The 20573-nt window shown below is 47.1% G+C and overlaps 1 protein-coding gene across 1 annotated transcript; it reads right to left on the reverse strand.

The window, feature by feature from the left end:
- Positions 1 to 5079: 5079 nt before the first annotated feature.
- Positions 5080 to 19606, reverse strand: LOC144127895 (uncharacterized). The gene is made up of 4 exons (XM_077660872.1): positions 19217 to 19606; positions 9149 to 9367; positions 8363 to 8632; positions 5080 to 5460 (listed from the first exon to the last, which is right to left on the reverse strand). The coding sequence occupies exons 2-4, from the start codon at positions 9344 to 9346 to the stop codon at positions 5080 to 5082; spliced, it is 849 nt and encodes a 282-aa protein (XP_077516998.1). The 5' UTR covers positions 9347 to 9367; positions 19217 to 19606.
- Positions 19607 to 20573: the final 967 nt, after the last annotated feature.

A 20573-nucleotide genomic window follows, 5' to 3' on the forward strand; every position in this document is an offset into this window, starting at 1 on the left:
ACATCGCACAGCACACGGGCGCCTTAGCGTTTTTCCTCCATAAAAACGCAGCCGCCGCGGTCGGGTTCGAACCCGGGAACTCCGGATCAGTAGTCGAGCGCCCTAACCACTGAGCCACCGCGGCGGGGCCGAACTCGTTTTTAGCACAAGTTATAACGATGTATGAATGCCATCTATGGACCGGGTGCCTGCCACTCGAACACATGCGCGCTCTCATGTCCGCACCGGTGCTGCTTCCAAAGTGCATGGAACAAGCCACAGGCCTCGTTGGCGTGCGGTACCAAATAGCAGCAACGCTTCGAAGAAAAGTAGCTCCGCTAGAAGGCTGAATATTAAAGCAGCTTCCTCAGCTAGAGGGACAGTTCATCTGCGTCGCTTTTCTCTGTCATGCATTCACGAATACATCCAGCATCTTGAGACACGTGCAACGAAGACGCAAATATAGTATGTGTAATAATGGGATGGTTTGCAAATGAGCTCCTGTACGCTTTGGAAGAAGTGGGTGGCCGGAGATGATGAACTGGAACCGCTGCACAGTGTACATGACAGTCCTAACATGTGCACGTTGAGCACTGCTTTCCTCCCGAGGATTGGGGAAGGAGGGCTTGAACTGCAGAAGCAATCGTGCAGAATATGCCTCACTGGAGCACTCAAAGCAGTCTATCAACCGAGACTTCACGCAGTCGCACACATTCCAAGCGGAGGTACTGCAGGTTCAGGACCTGTTGGAAGCGCATTATAAGCTCCCGCCCGGAAGGATATTAGGCGCCGCTACTTTAGCTCGTTGACCAGTCCACACGTCCCTAGGTTACGACCCACAGGAGGGCAAAAGGTGAACGTCCAGAGCATCATGAACTGGACGTCATTCCGGCACTCTAGCAGGTCCGTACGACTGCAGTCATTGCCGAAGGAAACAGTTGATTCAATCTATTTCGTGCGATTCGTTAAGTTCGGCAACTGTGCAAACCAAAATGAGCGTCATGTTGGAAATGCAACTGGCTGTATTGAGACTATCTTTCGAGCCGTTAGTGGATGCCTGGCTCTGCATATTTGGTGCAGTTACTGCTAACAACATCCGGTCTGAAAGCACACTTCAAGGCATCATGATAGTCGTTTACGCGTCCGCTTTTACGCCATAGTAAAGGGTCACGCCTGCCTCACAGAGGTGTTGGAGCAATGTCACCGAGGTTAACGAAGCCGCCAGGACCAAGAAGTAAGTTGACCGAGCAGGTATATGGAAATGACGAAGGGTGGCCGGAAGAAGAATGCTGGTCGCATGGTTACAGTACCTGTTGCCTGGTTTCACAATGTGACCAAGAATTGCTGAAAATACGCCCAAAGACTCTGCACGCTTTCACACTAGCCGTCTTTCAAATGTGAAAAAGCCACCGTCAGTGTGTCCGCCTATCAATTATTGACTACAAAATCTGGCCTTATTTATGTTTCTATAGGGTTGGTATTCTGTCAAAGAACATGCGCAGTTATATCATAAAGCAAAAGCAAGCTGTCGCGCAAAATCTTAATGCTCTCGCGTTAAAATTCAGAGAAAATTTAAAAGCGAAAATAATGGCGGCTCCATCAAAGAACAGCGCTAGCTCAATGCAGGCAGACCTTTCACGGCAACAGTCTATTATATTTCCGACAACTCCACCCAGTGTCTCAACTTTAAAATACAGACATAAAAATATAGGTGCGGTGGTTCCGAAGAATGCTGTTTCACAGTTTAACATCGAGCAAGAGTTCATTAAATTTTATAACTAAATGACGTTAACAGATCATTAAAGTTTAACAGGACGGAAGTTTCAAATACGAACTTGGACAGATACACCCAAGTTACGCGGACATTTCAATAATATATGTGGCTTGATACCAAACATCAGATTTTAAAGCTTAGGAAAGAAAGGGTTCCAAGATAATAAACAAGATGACGGCACCAGTACCAAGAAAATCAATTCGTGACAGCCGTAGAGAAAAGAGGGTTCCACCATAATTGATTAGATGGCGCCACGGGAACTGAGAAGTGAACACACAGGAACAGCCGGATGTATGAGGAAACAGGTGTCTGGTATGCTACTAGATGGCGCTACGGGTATCAAAAATGGAATATACTGCTAAATGTCTGCTTCACTTGCTTGAATTTTCAGGGGCAGATTCTTCAGGACGCCTGATGTCCCTGTCGCCAGCCTTTTGAGCATTACTGTGAAGAAAACTAGAACAAAGGAAAACAAGCTAGACATTATAAAGCAATTTCGGATCTCTGCTATGCTCGGAAGAAAAGCGAGAAAAGTAGATAAGAATAGCAGATAGGAAGGACGCAAAAATATTTAAAAAATGCGAGGAATACAGCGGGTATTTTACAACCTGCCGCGGATGGGCAAAATCACCATCACAAACCGTCACGTGGTCATCATTGAAGTGCCCGGTGCAAATGTGTTCTTGGATACAACACAACATTCGATTTTCGCAAAGAACCGGGAGTAATTTTTCTGCGTCTCACGTACGCAGAAATTGCGCTGTTATCAGTGGTGTTGCCAGTGCAGAAGCATCACAAGGTGAACGGTTGACCACAATGACGACGAATTATTAACGGTTTGACAATACTGCACCCAGAGAGAACTGACACGACATATTAAGGCTGCCTTCCGTTGAGGAGGCGTGTTCGATAAATCGTCCCTAAGATACTACAATTAAAATTATAATAATTAGATTTGCTCAACCTATATGTCCGATCTTCGCTTTCCTGACGGCTTTGTCCAACTACCTCTGTTAAAGATTGCACTTGACCAACCTCCTCAATGAGCCAACTTTTTCCTAAGCTTATTTTTCCTGCTGCTAGTTTACACCGCAGTTTCCTTTGACATATAGGTATATCAAAGTTCACATTCCCTGACCATCTGAAAAAAAATATTTTCCCGGCTTCTCGCTCGACGTAAATATACTGGTTAATTTGCACACGCACTGCTCCTTTCAGTTGATTCATGAAAATAATTCAACAGCATTCGAGGACGTCATTTAATTCCTCCATTGTTCAGAACTTCAGATGTTTGCATGGAAAAAGGAAACACGTGCAGTGCGACTAATCTCTCTGACTATATGGTGCAACAGCAGTACTCATATATTTTGGGACTGCTATTGCGGTTCAACCTGTTCTAGATCTCCAGCCTTCTCAAAAAATTAAAAAATTCTCGTGATATTTTGCAAGAATGATATCAGAGGTTCTAATTGAGATAATTTTTTACTTCACGTGTATGATGTTTGCAAAGGTCTTAAAGCTATTCACTTTTACTTATGCGACTCTTCATGCTTAGGTTGAGTCTCGATTTGATCTTCTTAACGACTGCCAAATGACCGTTCGTTAAATTTTAGGAACGAGGCCATAGCGGGCGTAGGAATTAGTGCCGGCGTCGATGATTTTGTTGTTTTGATCTTTTTGTACAGACAGCTTGCTCGGCTTCCAAGAGTACTGATGCAAAGGGAGAGCCGGGCACCTTCTTTCGCATTTTTTGCTTGAACTGGATCTAAAGAAGCCTTGCACAGAAGTTTTTTGTTCATGCCATTTGATGGTGTTTTCTGTTAAAATTATTTAGCGCTATGTGGTTAAACGTTATGAAGAACCTGGACCGCCGCGGTGGCTGAGTGGTTATGGCGCTCGGCTGCTGGTCCGAAAGACGCGGGTTCGATCCCGGCCGCGGCGGTCGAATTCCGATGGAGGCGAAATTCTAGAGGCCCGTGTGCTGTGCGACGTCAGTGCACGTTAAAGAACCCCAGGTGGTCGAAATTTCTGGAGCCCTTCACTACGGCGTCTCCCATAGCCTGAGTCGCTTTGGGACGTTAAACCCCCATAAACTAAACTAAACTATTATGAAGAACCCAAGACCAGACTTCGGATGCATTTTAAAGCAGGCTTCTTGCGGATCATGTTTCAATAGCAAGCATTTCACGGCCTGTCATGATGCCTAGTATGCAGCGAGCAATTTGATGGAGGAATAGTGCAAACAAAGGACGGGACATTTGAAGGCACACACGGCGAGCGCTTTCCAGTGTCTCGTGACTTGTTTGCACTATCCTTCCATCAAAATATACCAATACAAACATGGTCAACTTTTCGCTCTGCTACAGTGCGCACATTGCAAAACATTCAAAAATAAAGCACAACAATATTTATCAAGACTCAGAGGTAAGCACTCAATTTTTCAGCACAGCGAACAAGAATTAGTACTTTAGTTATTTTTCACACAGCATAAAATGATTCACTAGCAAAACAGCTGCTGCACATAACTTTGGCGTGCCTATGGAAACGGTGACGGTATACACAAACGCTTTGTCACCCTTGGCAGATATGGGCGGCAAAGCCGGATGTGTTTTCTAACTAGGCGCTGCGACGTCACCCGGAGTCGTATGTCCAGGCAACACATGTTGTGCAGGTGACGCTGTAGAACCAAGCGCCCCCTCTTAAGTATTCGTTGTCAGTAATTAAGGAACGTGGCTCCTAATCGAGTTATGTAGAATTTCTGCCGTTTTTACTGTCAGCTTACCCTTGCAGTAATGTATAAACATGGGGTTTTGAATCGAAATGATGAAATTTGCGATCATTCGTTCTGGACATCCGAAAAGATCTGAATTGCGCTAAAGTAAGGTAGCATTGTGAACGTGTAAAAACAAAAGCATCATTTATGGTACTCACTCTTAGAAACGCTACCACATTGGAAGCGAAGAAAAGCCTTCAAATCCAAGGTGTCGAAGAATAATGTGCTTTGTTGTACTAAGAGAGATATAGGAGCTGAGCTCATGTCGATCTTGACAACTCCCGAAGGAAGCGCTACAAAACAGTCAATATTGTCGCGTTCGACGGCGACAGGTTTCGTGGCACTCATCCCGGTTGACGAAGGCGTTGGAGCCCAATAAACATCGGTGTCGAAGCAGAAATTCCCACTCCACCCTGTGACACTGGAACGCGGTGCCTTTATCCGTCACCGACGGAGCGGCAAAAAAAAACGGAAGGCGAAGCTGCGAAGGTTCGCACAACTGTGACACCGGCAGCAGGCATCCCCTCTCCCGACGTGTCCGCGAATCGTTGCACTACGCGCCGCACACGGCCGCAGTGTCAAAGACGGGTGCCGAGGCCAGCGGGCATCTGCCACCCGCAAAGGACCATGGGACACACTTGCGGCCGTCGTGGAACCACCAGTCACCGCGAGCGTCTTCAGCAGTGCAGGCTACGAACCGCGGCTTCTGAACGCAACGGTGCTCAGGAGCCCACCGGCCCTTGACACAGGCCGCCAAGCAGTCCTCGATGGAGGCGAATTGGTTCGGACTGCGGTTGCACACGTGAGCCCTCTGCACTGTCGCAGATAGGCACGATCCTTCGTCCGGGTCATAGAAGAACTGCGCCGCTCCGTTGACATTGCAGAAGGACTTGTGGACGGTTGGGCAGACTGTGCCATCCTTGTCGTTGCTGCTCTGCATGCGGAGAAGTAAGCTTTGATTATCCGCTCCTAGCGTGGCTCTCTACCATGGTAAGTTACTGCGCAGTGGATGGTACTGAGCACATAAGCAGCGCTAGTGCTGACTGGGGCAGATGCACAGTTTCCTTCCCAAATATATAGGCTACGGAGCTCATGGCCCGAGTGGACATCAAATATTTTTGCGAGGTTCATGTGTTACTTTTGTCATGTGCTTCCAAAAAGTGAAGAAGCACGCATACGGATGGATGAACCTTGAGCCGATCCGTGTGTTTCTTGACTTAGTCTTGTTGACCATCCGGCGGATTATGATTAAGAACATGCCGAACGAACTCGCTCCAAAGGATATATGTTCACGGATATGTTCCGTGTTAAGAATATGATGTGTGTAAACAGGCGAGAACTGTTAATTTTGGCAAGCTTTCCAGGAGTGACGGAGCGGAAAAGCTGTTGAAAGTAATATTACGGTCGGCAGCGGTTACGATCGCATTAGTAATCCGGTTGCTTTGCTGAAAACTCTACGAGTGAACACTAGCGTAAGTGAACATTCTTCAGAGATGAAAGTAGAACTATGTTTTTCTACAATAACTGGCAATTTTTTTCAGATTACCTCTTCCTATCTCTCCGCACTACCGTCAGGATATGAGAGGCATATTGCTGCTGCAGCCTAATGTTCCAGCGCAAAAAACCTTATTTCTCCCTTCTTCGTCGCTGCATACGCTCCGCCATTAATACTGCGTTAAGTCTAAAAACACTTTTAATAGGCTGGGGTCATATCGCGTGAACACTGTGAGCCCGAAATGGGGAAGGACTTTTCCAAACTTGTTTCAACAGCCGATGGTTCATTGATATAGAGGATAAAGAACAGGCATAGATAGGTACTTGCGGAGCGAAAGACATATTTTCTCCAAAGCCGGTGGTGTGCGGAAATGCCGAAAAACTTTACTAGCCGAACTGAAACACTGGTCTGCCTCGAGACTGAAGTCAATATATTTTAGGCTTAGATTGCAAAAATGCGTTATGATTTTTATTTCAGCCTAGCGTGGACTTCAGATACGTTACAGTCTTTGATACGCATGTTATTGCTTTGAAACTTGCTCTAGGTCGAGTTAAAATCAGTGGTTTGAATCAGGCTTGTTAGGCAAAATATACCGCCCTCTGTGGAAGACAAACGGGTACACATGGCACTGTCACGGCCTTACGGCGCGCAAGTCTAGAAGCCACGGAGGAAGACTTGACTTGCTCCGTGCTAGAAGTTGAGCTCGAGAAAATTGCTAAAAATGAAACAATATTATACCGCAGAACAATGCTAATCGTGTCCTATGCAGTAAAAGACGTTTTTTAGGACCTTTGTATTACACTTTGGCACATATATGTCAAAACTCTGCTGAGACCAGAAGAAACTAGCCCCATGTCACTATGCAGACAGTACTGCCGAAAAAGATAAAATGAAGAATTCAGTTTGAGGCTCTCCTAGACACTGCATTACATGTCCATTAAAAACTGAAAAAAATCTACCGAAATCTAACGAACAGCGGACCTAACGTGGACAGAAGAATTAAGAGAATAGAAGGAATAAACTACCTTCTGCAGTGTGACAAAAAAAGTTACTGGTAAACGTTCCTGGCAGCCTAAAATGAGGCTTAAGCTACTTTTGGGAAATATTTTCTATTTTCAGGAGGAGTTTTCAGACTACCTTAGGCAAAAAATAAAATTGGCGGGATTCGTTTCAGTTTGTGTATCAACGGGCAAAAACACGTTTTAACTCAACTGCAATGTCACGTGCGATGAAAACTCGCAATTTTCCCAACTCCGTCGCTTATTCCACTCCCCTAAAAGGTCTCTCACTACATTACGGTGCAATTAAACCTTTCTAGTTGTTTGTAACACACCTCGCCGTCCATGTTGATGGAGTTTGTATACATGCATGCTACCTCTGATTTTTGTGATACGTTTTGTGCTTATGTTTAAAGTTGACGAAGGAAATTATTTCTTTTTGAACAAGCATTATGGTTCGAGCGGTTCTTTTTAGTACGCGTCGTTTATAATTAGTCTTACATGTTTAATGCAACCTTCAAGACATAGTTGTTTTTTTGTGGTTGTAAAGCTAATTTCTAAATGCTTTACTAGGCGCCAGTCAGTTGCTAAGATACAAAAAATCAATTAACTCTTCCAGGAGGGGACGAGAAACAGCATTTAATAAAACATCGAGATGGGTCGTTGGGATTTTTTTCACCATCTAACTAGACATATTCATTATATTTGTGGCCACGGGTGTTTAGAAAATACTTGGTTTGGTGTAGTAGAACTAAACCTAATAATGGCTTGCATTACACACAATATTAAAATGTACGGAAAATGAAATCTGCGCGACCCACAACCGTCTGGACGTTTCCTAATCATTCTCCGCAGAGGGTAGCTGTACGTGACGGAACTAAGGACTCATAATTCTTGAGGGCGGGCAATCGATTTACGTGTTCAAAACAGGAAATGAAAGCCATGATAAACATAGTTGTGCGTTAGTTTTTGAAGGTGGTAATCTACCTTGACCTTCGATGCTTCATCATGAACTAATCACGCGCGCAACCTGTACATATTTATTATTGCGTAAATAGTTTTTCTGTATACTACCTCTCCACCCTATTTTCTCTGCCTGTCCCCTCACCTCTCTCATTTCATTTGTCCATTCTGCCAGCTATCCTTTATTTCCGCTGTCCAAGCTTAGGTGCTTCAGTATCGGTGGCAGATGGCGGGGTTAGCGAAAACCTTTTCCTTTATTTTTATTATTATTTTAATCAACCCCTACTACTACTTGACCATCGGGTGTATCCTACCAGTCAGCACCACTCGCGTGCGCTTATCTTCGTTTAGTTGCAATACGCACGGGGGGAATCACTGACGTTAGTAGTAGGGACGGGTGGATCCTTCATGCCTTGCTTGTCTGAAGCCGTTTCGTTCGCGCCTGGTGACCGATCAGGCGCTGTGGTTTGCTCGGGCACCCGTGTCGGCGTCGGCTTCTCAGTGGTCATGTTCCCAAGACTGGTCTTGCTGGTAGTGCGGGTCGTATGGCCTCCGCTGCTCTCAGTTGTTGGTGAACGCGTTTCCGTTGGCGGTTGGGTGGTGGTATGCGTCTCGGGTGAACTGGGTGCATCTTTCATCTTCAAGGAGCCCTAGAAATAAATAACTTTAATATTAGCCATACGTTTTTTAGGAAAAGTCTATTGATACCTAATGTAGTCGCAGTTGCTCCTGCTATGAGTAGATTGCTGTATTCAAGGCTTCATGACTGCAGTGCTCGTAAGGCCGACAACCAACACCGATCAAATCATCTCGCCTATACAAGTGTAAAAAGATTAATCTTCCTCTTAAATAGAAATATATCTAGAGAGCGCCATAAATCAGAGGAGTTAAAAAAAATAGCGCTCTCGATCAGCCCAAGTTACCTACAAACCCAGTGGGTGAGCATTCGCCAGTAGGTGAGTATTCGCCTAAAAACCCAAAGAGAACAAAGTTAAGTCTAGCGTGACCTATACGGCGTGCTGCAAGCTCACTCCCTAACAAGGGTGACTAAAATCATTTAAGTTCTGTTTGCCGCAAGCCATCATGCAGCACACTATCTCCACGACCACGGCGTTCCGAATAAATGAATACCTGTCCAAGACTTTTGAATAGTGCAGCCGAGTCACCTGGTGAGGCGCAGGTGCATCCGTAGGTGGCGGGCCCAGCGTCAGGTCGAAGATGCGCGGGTCAGGCTTGCGCAACTTGTTGACTTGGTTCCCACCAACCGAGAGTGTGTCTTCTGTCATATCTGCTGTGCGCGCGTACATGTGAATGCCGACCACGATCACCGCCAAGGTGAGCAGCATCGCCAGACTGGTGAGCATGCGCACAATAACACGGGGAACCTGCGCATTGCAAAAAAGGGCACAATGTCGTTAAGAAAGGGGGGGGGGGAGAGCTACTTAGTCCATTGTGTTCAGGCCTCCGGTTTCAGTGCGGGAGCATGAATAGTGGCCATTCCGGGCATTAAGACATAGTGTGTTCGTACGTTTGTCTGAAGCCTGCTTTGTGGCAGGCTGCCCAACCGATTGTAAGGAACCATCCCAGGTGTATATATATATATATATATATATATATATATATATATAGACACCAAGTGTCCTAGCTGAATGTAACCAACCACGGATTGTTCCAGCGGCGTGAAATCCAGTGTGGTTTGTTTACAGTCGCGTGACATAGCAGTACATTTTTCGTTATTCATAGATAATAATTATGTCTAATTAGCTAACTTTTCAACTTTTGACTTAAAATCAGCTGACGCAAACGTTCGTGCAAAGTTACCGTTTACGTAAAGTAGTTTTTTACCTGCCTTAAACCATAACTCGCACAATAGACAACACCACGCGACAACCGTGGAACTTGAACCTCGCAAGATATGTGTTAGAGAACGAAATCCTTTTTTCTTCTGAAGAGAGCCCCCCGATGAGCCTTTGTGTGCACATTGGGGCGGAGATGTGAGCCAACAGCTGTTTACGCGATGGCTTCCTTTTAAAGCCAGTAAATGAAGCTACGTCAATCGTACCTTGGTGGAAACAACGCTGCTAGCTGTTTTTCGAGATGATCTGCAACTTTTCCATTGACACTTCTTTCCTCAATAACTATAAAATCGGCTATCTAGACCCATCTAATTGACTTTAAAGATCGAAAAAAGGATACTTCTGACTAGGCCATGCGACACTGAACAACCCTCAGTTGGTTTCACTGGTGGTTTCACTGGGCTAGAACACTCGTCTTTTATTTAAAGCTTGGTGTCATTTAGCTGCGACACCTGGCGTATATACTACGGACTTAATGGGATCAGCCAATGCAACTAATCAGTGAGGCCATGTGACGCCAAAATATTGTGACGTCTTCCATACGTCTGATGACGTCATGCCTACAGCCAATCAGAGTACAGCAACAAAAAGTACACATCGTCTAGTGATAGCATCGGAGATCGAAGAGTGGCGATCGGATGTTAACGGAGAGGGAAAGTAGGTGTTGAAAGGCTGAGCCACCGACATAGCGGCAAACGCTAATGCTTCCGCATTTCTACAATGCAGTCTCTGCAGTCTTTGGCGCTCGGCTGCTGACCCGAAAGGCGTGGGTTTCGATCCCGACCGCAGCGGTCGAATTTCGATGGAAGCGAAATTCTAGAGGCCCATTTACTGTGCGATGTCAGTGCACGTTAAAGAACCCCAAGTGGTCGAAATTTCCGGAGCCCTTCACTACGGCGTCTCATAGCCCGAGTCGCTCTGGGAGGTTAGACCAATATAAACCTAAACCAAACCATCTCGCCATTTCTTCACACAGAGACAGGCTGGCGCCAACTAAGAACTGCAACTCAGTAACTATCAACTATAATCAGTTAGTAGCTGACGCCAGTCTTGTCTCTTCACGTTCTCATTTGTGTAAGAGCTAACAGCACGACCAGTCTAAAGCCGCTGCAGAAGAAATCAGGAAAATTGAGTGTATAGATGGTTTATGGTGGTTTAACGTCCCAAAGCATCCAATGCTATGAGGAACGCCGTAGTGAAGGGCTCTGGAAATTTCGACCCCCTGGGGTTCTTTAACGTGCACTGGGATGTATTACGCACAACTGTCTCTATGGCTTTGTAGGCACTTCGCTCACTCTACGGAAGTTGAAACCCATTAGATTCTTTCAATTAACACGAAGGGACGCGAAAATGGCTCATATCCTTTTAGTACGTTTTGTTTTAAGCGCAGGATAAAAAAAAAACACGATAAACGTCGCCCAATCTCTACAGTGCGCATGCATGCCGAAACTTGCGCCTCTGAGGCAGTCTTGGTATCACTTCATCGAGCCGCGCCTGGGGCAGAAGGAAAACAAACAAACAAAAAAGTCTGGCCGCAAGAAAAGCGACGACGCGCCGTCTGCCCATGGAAGTGGCGCCGCAGTTCTATCGCTGATAAGTGAGTCAGCGCCGACCGCCATTGAAAAGGCCTGCAGTCGACAGTAGTGGGCATGCGCAAGTGGCTGATTCGCGGTTAAAAATGCCACCGACGAAGACCGCCGGTCATTCTTCGTGTTTGCTAGGAGCGAGAGCTTATTTTCGCCGTAAAAGCGGAAGTGGTGCTGGACCTGCCTCTGTGCGCGTTTCCAATGGGTTGCTGTGATTTTGACCGTCTACCGGAGACGCATGGATGCCGTTGCACTCACGGACTACCGACGACTGCCGAGGAATACGCCTCTCCGAGCCAGGCCGTCGGCATCGAAGGTGAGTGCGAGGCAAGGCCTCGCGGCGAGGGCGACATGTTTCCGTGAAACCTTTTAGTCAAAATTTAAGCTTCACTCGCACTGTTCCCGCGAGCATTGAATAATAATCAGCAAACAACACGCAGCATGTAGAGGAGAGGTTTCATGGGCTGTCGCCATCGGGTTTCTGGTTCGTGACGCAAGCGAGGCGAGCTAGGATTCGCGGCGCGCATTCAGCTCTAGGTTTAGCTCACACTAGTCAGGTCAGCTTTAGGTATTGAGCCAGCGACGAAACTTCGTATGCAGGGTGTTTCACCTAAGACTTTGCGCAGTTTTTGAAAGTGGGCAGTTTGAGTTAGAAGAGCGCCTTTTCCGGCATACCTTTGCCGGCGGCGTGGTGCGTCGGAGTACAGCTAAGGCGTGGTAACTAGCACGCTGGTTAAGTAATACTGAATAGTTTAATAACCGCCTTTTTCTTTTGGGTTCCTTGATAGTTGAGGGACGTGTAGCCTACCGCAAGTTTTATCCATTTCAGTTTTTGGAATTTTGGGGGCATGGTTGCCCTCGGCCCTGTGGCCCAACTAATATTGGCTACATCACACAAAAGTACGTGCGCGAGAGGCCTACGAGCTTAGCAACCTCTGCTCGTAACTCGTGGAAATAGCCAAAATTTGTTAGGCCACAGCGCCGAGGGTGGCTGCGTTTTCGAAATTCTGGAGTGTTCTGGATGTTGCTTACGGTGGGCTGCACGTCTCTAAGATATTGGGGGATTTAACAGTGATAGTTAGAAGGTTGACTATTCAGTGCTGCTTAACCGGCACTCTAGTTATCCCGCTTTGGCTGTATTATGATGCACTACGCACTATGCCGAAAGGGTCGCCCTTCTACCTCAAAAAGCCTATTTTTGGGAATTGCGTGCGGTCTTGGGTGAACACACCCGGTATGGAGAGCTTTGCTCGCTGCCTCAACGGGGTTTATATATGCGAGCTCGCTATCGTTTGTGTCACGAAACAAAAGCTCGTTCCGAACGCCGTTGCGACCAAGCCACTATGTCGTGCAGCCGAACTCCCGGGCGCGCATATTCTTTTGAGACATGTGGCTTGTGGCCGTACACGGTGCTCGGAAATTCTCGCCAGCCTCGTCGAGCAACTCCGAAGAACGGACGCTGCCTACGGTCTGCGGCACATTGTGTTTCCGCTGCAGCCAAGGTCTGTTCGGTTTTCTTAATTGTTTCAGCTCCGCGGCGCAACGGCTTCAGTCGCGCTCACTTAGCCCACCACGGTGAGTACATGGAAGTGCGATATGCTTGCGTGTATGTCATTCCTTGTTCTTTTTTTCTTTGCGGATGTGCTCATTCCAGCATTCCCGCACTTAATCCAACGGCACTGGTGCATTCGGCCCGCAATGTCATCTGGACTGATATGGCAGTTGCGGGTCGTGCAAGGTTCCTTTCGTGCACCCTCTGCCTCCTGTCACAAACGTTGTACTGTCGGCTGCTTTGACTGCACTGCATCGCAGCGTCCTTTCCCGCGTTTTCGGTAAGCAGGACCACGAATTATCGAAACGAAACTGGCATGGCTGCAGATGAAAGCAGTGCCCCCCAAGGCTGCTTAATACCATGGCGCCGCTGAAGACGGTCCAGGATGTAGTTCAGTTGAAGCTCTCGTGGAATAAGCCACGTTCGTTCCCGACAGTGCAGCTAGTGTACAGTGTGACCCTTTGATGACTTCGGAATGCTGACGACATCCATGGCTACATGAAGAGGGCTTGATCGCTCTGGTTGGTGCATGGTGATGGAAATGGTTGCACAGTGCTAGCAGACGGAATGGAAGAGAACACAGAATATGTCTGTTATTCTCTTGCGTCTCGTCTGTTCGCTCTGCTCGGTCGTTTCCATCTATGGTTGCATTTCGCAAAGGTTCCCTTTTTGTTCTTTGCAGACATGCCGGCTTAGGGTCTCACACAAGGACACCACGGAGCCGCCTCAGCAACTGCGAGCTCAGAACTCTGGTCTCGGTCCGGCATCCATGTACCGCGCAAGATACTCCCTTCTTGGCTCGCGTTGCTGTTGCCTCCCGCCACAAACGCTGTACTGTCGGCTGCTTTGACTGCACTGCATCGCAGCGTCGTTTTCTGCGTTTTCGGTAAGCGAGACCGCGACTTATCGAAATGTGAAAACTGGCATGGCTGCAGATGAAAGCAGTACCCCCTAAGGCTGCTCAATACCATGGCGCCGCTGAAGGTCTAAGATGTAGTTCAGTCGAAGCTCGCGTGGAATAAGCCACGTTCGTTCCCGGCAGTGCAGCCAGTGTACAGTGTGACCCTCGGACGACTTTGAAACGCTCACGGCATCCATGGTTGCAAGAAGAGGCTTGATCGGTCTGGTTGGTGCATGTTGATGGAAACGTCCGAACAGCGCTCACAGACCGGATGGAAGAGAACACAGAGCGTGTTCTCTTCCATCCCGTCTGTTCACGTTGTTCAGGCGTTTCCTTCTACGGCTTCATTTGGCGAAGGTTTCTTTTATCTTTCCAGATATCGTGGCTCAGAGTCTTCCTTGGATGAGGAGAGCACGGAGCCGACTCTGGAAGTCCGAGCTCGGATCTGTGGCCCCGGTCCGGCGCCTATGCACGACGCAAGGCAGTCCCTTCCTGCCCCGCCCGTCTTTTTAGCTCTCTTGATACCAGGAGTAGGGTGGTAAGTGCAAATGAATCGAAGCCGGCGTGGCATGCCACACTTTTGCTCCCGACAGTACGGAAAGTGTGCAGCGTGTCCGTAGGAAGCCTGTGTAGCATACGCCCGACATCCATGTTTTCCACTTGTCGTTGCAGATACGCCAAATTAAGTTCTCTGAGCCGCGTCGGAAAGTACGAGCTCTGATGTCTGGCCCTGTTCGGTATCCATGCAACACGCAGGATGTTCAATTCCTGCCTCACGTATGCCTCCTTTCCACAGAAGAGCTGTATCTACTCAAGTCTGCTATGAATTTACTACAGTTAGTGCTTGGTCTGTTCGCCGCTCGTTCAATATAAATTGTTATTTTCGGGCTTGTCTCCGTCCTACTTATTCGTATTGCTACCAGTCACCCATGTTAGGCTTACTTCATCAAATTCACCAGCATATGGTGTCCTTGTGTATGGCCACACACTACAGGGTTTATCTCCACTTCACCACATTCGCACAAGTCGTGCATGTATTGCACCTACACTGGAGTCAGTCGGATATCACACAGCAAGCATTCCTTTTGTGTTGGTAATACTCTTGATATCCGCAAATACTTTCCTTCAAGCAAACGTCTCGGCAACATCATTACGAGCTATAGGCGTTTCCATTCACTTCATAAGTTTCGCCTTTCATTGTTGATTGCACCAATCTGTTCGAATGTCCAGTTGTTTGGCGTTACTTTACAAACCACACAACAATTTGATGAAAATCGCTCATTCCCAATTACTACAAACTGTATTATTCGTGCCTGTGCAGTTCAAAAGCACACCTTCTCATCGGTGCAGTCATTCCCGATCACCTGTATATGCTAATTAACACCTTTTGCATACTTTCAAGGGGGCCCCTTCACCAGGCAAGGTGGACGTCAGTCCGGCTCTTTTGCGGTGTGCAAGGCTGCTTTCTTCTTTACAATACTTTCGATTCTTTTTGTGTACTTCGGTTTTTTCCCTGCCTTCGTTTGCTTTGTTTTTGACTTGCCTCTTTGTATCTGAAGCTTTCCGTTTTTCTATTTGGGTATATAGAGATGCTCCGTGTGCGTCACTGTGTCTTGAGTCAGTACGGACGTTTGGTTGAAATAAAGGGAAAACATGAAAACTTGTGGAACGTGCTCAGAAGAGAAAGGCGAAGCATGGGTTCTAAAAAAAAAAGAAATCTGGCATGCCTCAACGATGTGGCCCATGAATGACCTCCTTGAAGACATGTGCAGAATAACATTCTAATCACCGGTTGTGCATCACGGCGGCACATGGGCTTCACCTCCTTCCCGGGGCCTACCAGCCGGGTGTGGACACCGACGGTCTCTACGCTGCTGCTTCCAGTCAATCCAACGCGAGTGCCTAGTCGGCGCCTCTTGGACATCGACGCGATGGCCTGCTGACCCGGATCGTCATCGCCGCTGCGACGACTCCTGTGTGCCAGCTCCGAGCTACTGCCGACGTGGTGCAAAGAGCTGCCGCCTTCACCTGTCCCTGTTCGCGGCCATCGACTGCGGGAGGCTGCGCATCGATGCCCTGAGAGTCCAAGTAAGCAAACTGCTCGCAAACCTTGGTTGTCTGTTATGCCAAGTCAGTTAGCTATTGATAGGACTCTCCCTCTGTTTTGTTTGCATTGTATGTATGAGCGGTATTTACGAGTTCTGCGTCGTATAAAATGTGTCGTTTGCAACCGCCTTGCTTTACTGTTCTACATGTATTATTCATTTTTCTTTTCCAGATAGCTGCCGTGTCTTCGTCACCTCGAGGCTCTCCCCTCTTTGAACCCAGCACTTCAGTATCGGAGCCTCAACTCTCCCGTTGTTTGAGTACGCTTTCTCAATAAGCATTTCTTACTTTCGTTTTGACCTCCTTATAGTTACGTTTTATTGCAAAGCTCATTGCAAATTCTTTTACTTGCATTGGTTTCTTTTCATTTACTCAGCGATAGCTGTTTGCGTGTTGTCCTGTGATGCACGCACTCCCTTGCACCCATGTGCTCTACACACAACTTGCATAGCCGCCATACTTTCTAAAATCCAGAAATATTCCGAGGGTAAATATTTTCCTTTCAATGTTTTCGAGTATATGTTCTTTCACTTCAAGAAGGGCCATTTCGGAGGACTTATTTTTTCTAAAGCCGAATTGTTCACTTGCTATTATGTTATTTACACTCAGAAAGCTTACTAGTCTTTTATGTATAATATTTTCCGCTACCTTCGCAAAGATAGGGAGCACCGAGATTGGTCTGTAATTGTTCATATCGTTAGTGGAACCGCCCTTGTGTATAACAGCCACACGAGCTAACTTCATTGCGTCTGGGAACACTGCGGTGGAAAGAATAAGGTTCAGAATAGGAGTGAGTGGACTATTAACTATTTCTGCCACGGCTTCTAGTGGACCGGGTTTAATATCGTCAGCTCCAGAGGCGCAATGGTTCTTTAAACCCAAAATGACGTCCAGTATTTCATATTCATCAGTTGGGGACAAAAATACAGTATTTTCACAATGTGCTTTGACGAATTCCTCGCATGGTATCGCAGCGCAGTCATTTGCGGAAGCACCCACGTTAATAAAATGTTCGTTGAACAGGTTTGCAACCTCTTCTTCACTCATAGATTCGCTGTGATAAGAAACCCGCTTTGGGGAGTTCGATTTACACGTGATGTCTCTGACCGCTTGCCATACCAGACGAGGATTTCCTGCAATATTGGAAAACTTGTTCACATAGTATGATCTCTTTGCTTTCTTAATATCAGCATTCAATTTATTTCTCGCTTTCTTAAATGCGCGGAGATCGCCTTCACTTCGTGTGTCTAAAAACTTTTGAAAAAGGATGTTGCGGTTTTTTATTCTGTTATACAGGTCGTGCGAGATCCAGGGCTTTCTTGCTCTCTTGTGTCTCTTAAGAGTTTTAAAACCGAAGGATTCATTGTACGCAGAAATAAAAAAACATCAAGAATGCCTTATAAGCGTTATTAGAATCCTTTTCCTTTGTAACGCTATCCCAGTCCTGTTGCATAATGAGTTCTTTAAACTTTGACATGTTTCTTTCCGAGTAATCTCTAATCAATATTTCTTTCTCCAGAAAAGAGCGTTTTTGCTTCGAAGGTATCAGACAGTAAATGGGTAAATGATCAGTAAGATCGCATATAATTGTACCTGATTTAACTTCATCGGGGCAGAAGCTTGTAATGCACAGGTCAAGTATTGTTTCAGAATTTGACGTGACGCGAGTAGGATCATTAATCACATTTGAAAAACCATACGACTCAAAGAGCTCTTGGAAATGCAAAAAAATATTATTCGGAGAAGCATTTATATTGAAATCCCCAACAAAGACACATTCGAGGTTGAGCTCGAGGCTACGTTCAAATATTTCTTCTGCAAACTGCATGAATTGCTTTAAACACCCAGATGGCGGTCGGTACACAAGAGCAAGTAGTATATTATAACAGTGAATAATGACGTACTCAAAATTTTCATTCACAATGTTATAGTTTGCTAGAATTTGATAAGGTAGTTGGCAACGCACATACAGAGCAACACCTCCTCCGCGCTTTGATGAACGGCACGCTGACACATAATCAAATCTCGGCAAGAGAAAACAGTCGTCAGATGTTAACCACGTCTCACTAAAGCAAATAAAGTCAAACTCGTGGTTTAAATCTGATAAAAGCAAAGTAACCTCATGAAATTTATTTCGCAAACTTTAGGCGTTTAAATGAAATAAAGAAAACTTCTGCTTATCCTTGAGTTGCTCACTATGGTGAGCAAAATTGGACATGAATGGCATCGCGTTTGCTTGAAAATACAATTGCCTGCGCTATCACCTCAGATTGGCGAGGTCATCCTTATCGCGGATGACAACTGCTCGTGCACCGGCTTGTTTCCGTACAAGCACCTTTCCATTCACGTGCAAAACGAACGCGTAGCCGGATTCCTTAGCCCATTCTTTTGCAACTGTCAGAAGAGTGCGAGTGTACCGAGTCATATTTTCACACATGTACTATCCGGTGTTGTCATCACGTAGCGCCTGCCTTTTTGCTAGCCAGGCATCACGAACCTCCTGCTTTGCGAAGCGAACAATTACGCACCGTGTTTTGCCCGGCTTCGCGGGAAGCCTGTGCAGGGCTGTTATGTCACTCGAGCACACCTCATCAAGTTCCAGTTTTGTGCCTATTTCATTCACTTTCTTTAGTAAGTCCTCGTTTTCCGTCTCTGGTAGACCATGGATTTCGATGTTCAGTCGACGACTGCGCCATTCTAGACTGTCAACGTCCTTATTGAGCTGTGCAATTTCACAGGCCCATTCAGCTTTCTCAAGCCGCTCTACACGCTTCGTGACATCCTTTGTCGACTTTTCTTGGGCTAGAAGACGTGTTTGAAACTCATCGAATTTATCTGAGAGCAGGCTGACGGATGACTCAAGCGACTCAAGCTTGCTGGACATGGCCAGAAGGGAGTCAATTTTACTTTCCATTGAAAACAGCCTAGTGATTAGTTCTCTATCGGACTGCTGCCCGTGCAGTGTATCCTCAGCTTTACGGCTGCCCTTACATGTTTCGCACCTCCAGGCCTTCCAAGCCTTTGCTCATTTCGAAATGAACGTTTCTTCCGAAACGCCTGAACATGATCCGACATGGTACGTAAATTCACACTCTGAGCAGCACAGTGATTGACAGCTGTCATCAACACGTTGTCGACATGCGCAACAGCGTAATATGATAATTGCGTGACACTCAACGGTAGCCTTGGCAGCAGCGGCAGGAACAAGAAGAACTATCGAAAAAACGACCAACCTGCAAATACGTGGAGCAGTAATTCAGGAGACGTGTGCGCTGGTTGCTGCCGCTGCTGCCAATGCCAAGGAAACGCCCCTTGCTGAAAATTCGCCGGACGGTGTCGGCGATACCGCTGACGATTGTTCGTGCTTTTCACCGTGAGGCTCGGCGTTATGCAGGATTCTCGAACGCTGTCCGAGATCGATGTTATTCGTCGTGCACCTCTGGCTCGGCAGCTTGCCCCGTACAGATGTCGGGCACCGTGCTCAGTGGACGGGCTCGTCACCTTGTCGCGTACAGATGACAGGCGTCGGGTAGTCTGCAAATACGTGGAGCAGTAATTCAGGAGACGTGTGCGCTGGTTGCTGCCGCTGCTGCCAATGCCAAGGAAACGCCCCTTGCTGAAAATTCGCCGGACGATGTTATTCGTCGTGCACCTCTGGCTCGGCAGCTTGCCCCGTACAGATGTCGGGCACCGTGCTCAGTGGACGGGCTCGTCACCTTGTCGCGTACAGATGACAGGCGTCGGGTAGCCTGCAAATACGTGGAGCAGTAATTCAGGAGACGTGTGCGCTGGTTGCTGCCGCTGCTGCCAAGTGTCGCTTTCTTACGGGTGCGGGTTGTTTCAACCTCTCGCAAACCCAGTCTCGAAGAAAGGCCTATCCTCAAGGCGCACTTTCTCACAAACTGTCATCGGTAGACGGACGGACAAAAACTCGCGTACAAAGGTCGTCTCTCGCGTCTCCCTCCCCTGTTCATGCGGGCTGAGGTTGACTCGTGGCAACGACGTGTCATTATTCATGTTTGCAGCTAGCGGGAAAATGTCTTGTTGACTGCGCCTGAAGCTGTCAACTAGCGCCAGAGACACCCTACACTTTGAGCAGCGTCGCCACAGACATGTGAAAAAAGCCATGCGATGCTAAGCGGACTATGATGGCTCTCACCAACCACATGCGCCCGCCTCGCGGCAAGAAGGTGCACAATGGGATGCATCCTGACGTCTATGTTCCTGGAGGGTGCTTGACCTTTCCCGTATTCTCGGAATTCTCCGCTGTCTGGCTCCCCTTATCCCGTGACTCGCCCCCTTCTCTGCTGTCGGAGGGAGGGCAGAAAAAAAAAACACAATGGACATTCCTTTATCGCGAACCCTGAGGCCGCAAACAATTCATAGCACCGCCAACTTCCCTGCAACCTTCAGCTGTGGTGGGCGTACAAGTAGTAGTAGTAGAAAGTGGATTATTCAAATAAGAAAAAGGAAGGAAAAGGTATTTGCTAGTCCCGGCATCTGCCATCGGTATTGAAGCACCTGAGCTGGCACAGGGGAAATAAAGGATAGCTGGCAGAATGGAGAAATGAAATGAAAGAGGTGAGAGTA

This window comes from Amblyomma americanum, chromosome 1 (genome assembly GCF_052857255.1).
Source record: "Amblyomma americanum isolate KBUSLIRL-KWMA chromosome 1, ASM5285725v1, whole genome shotgun sequence".
In the NCBI taxonomy this organism is placed as follows: domain Eukaryota; kingdom Metazoa; phylum Arthropoda; class Arachnida; order Ixodida; family Ixodidae; genus Amblyomma; species Amblyomma americanum.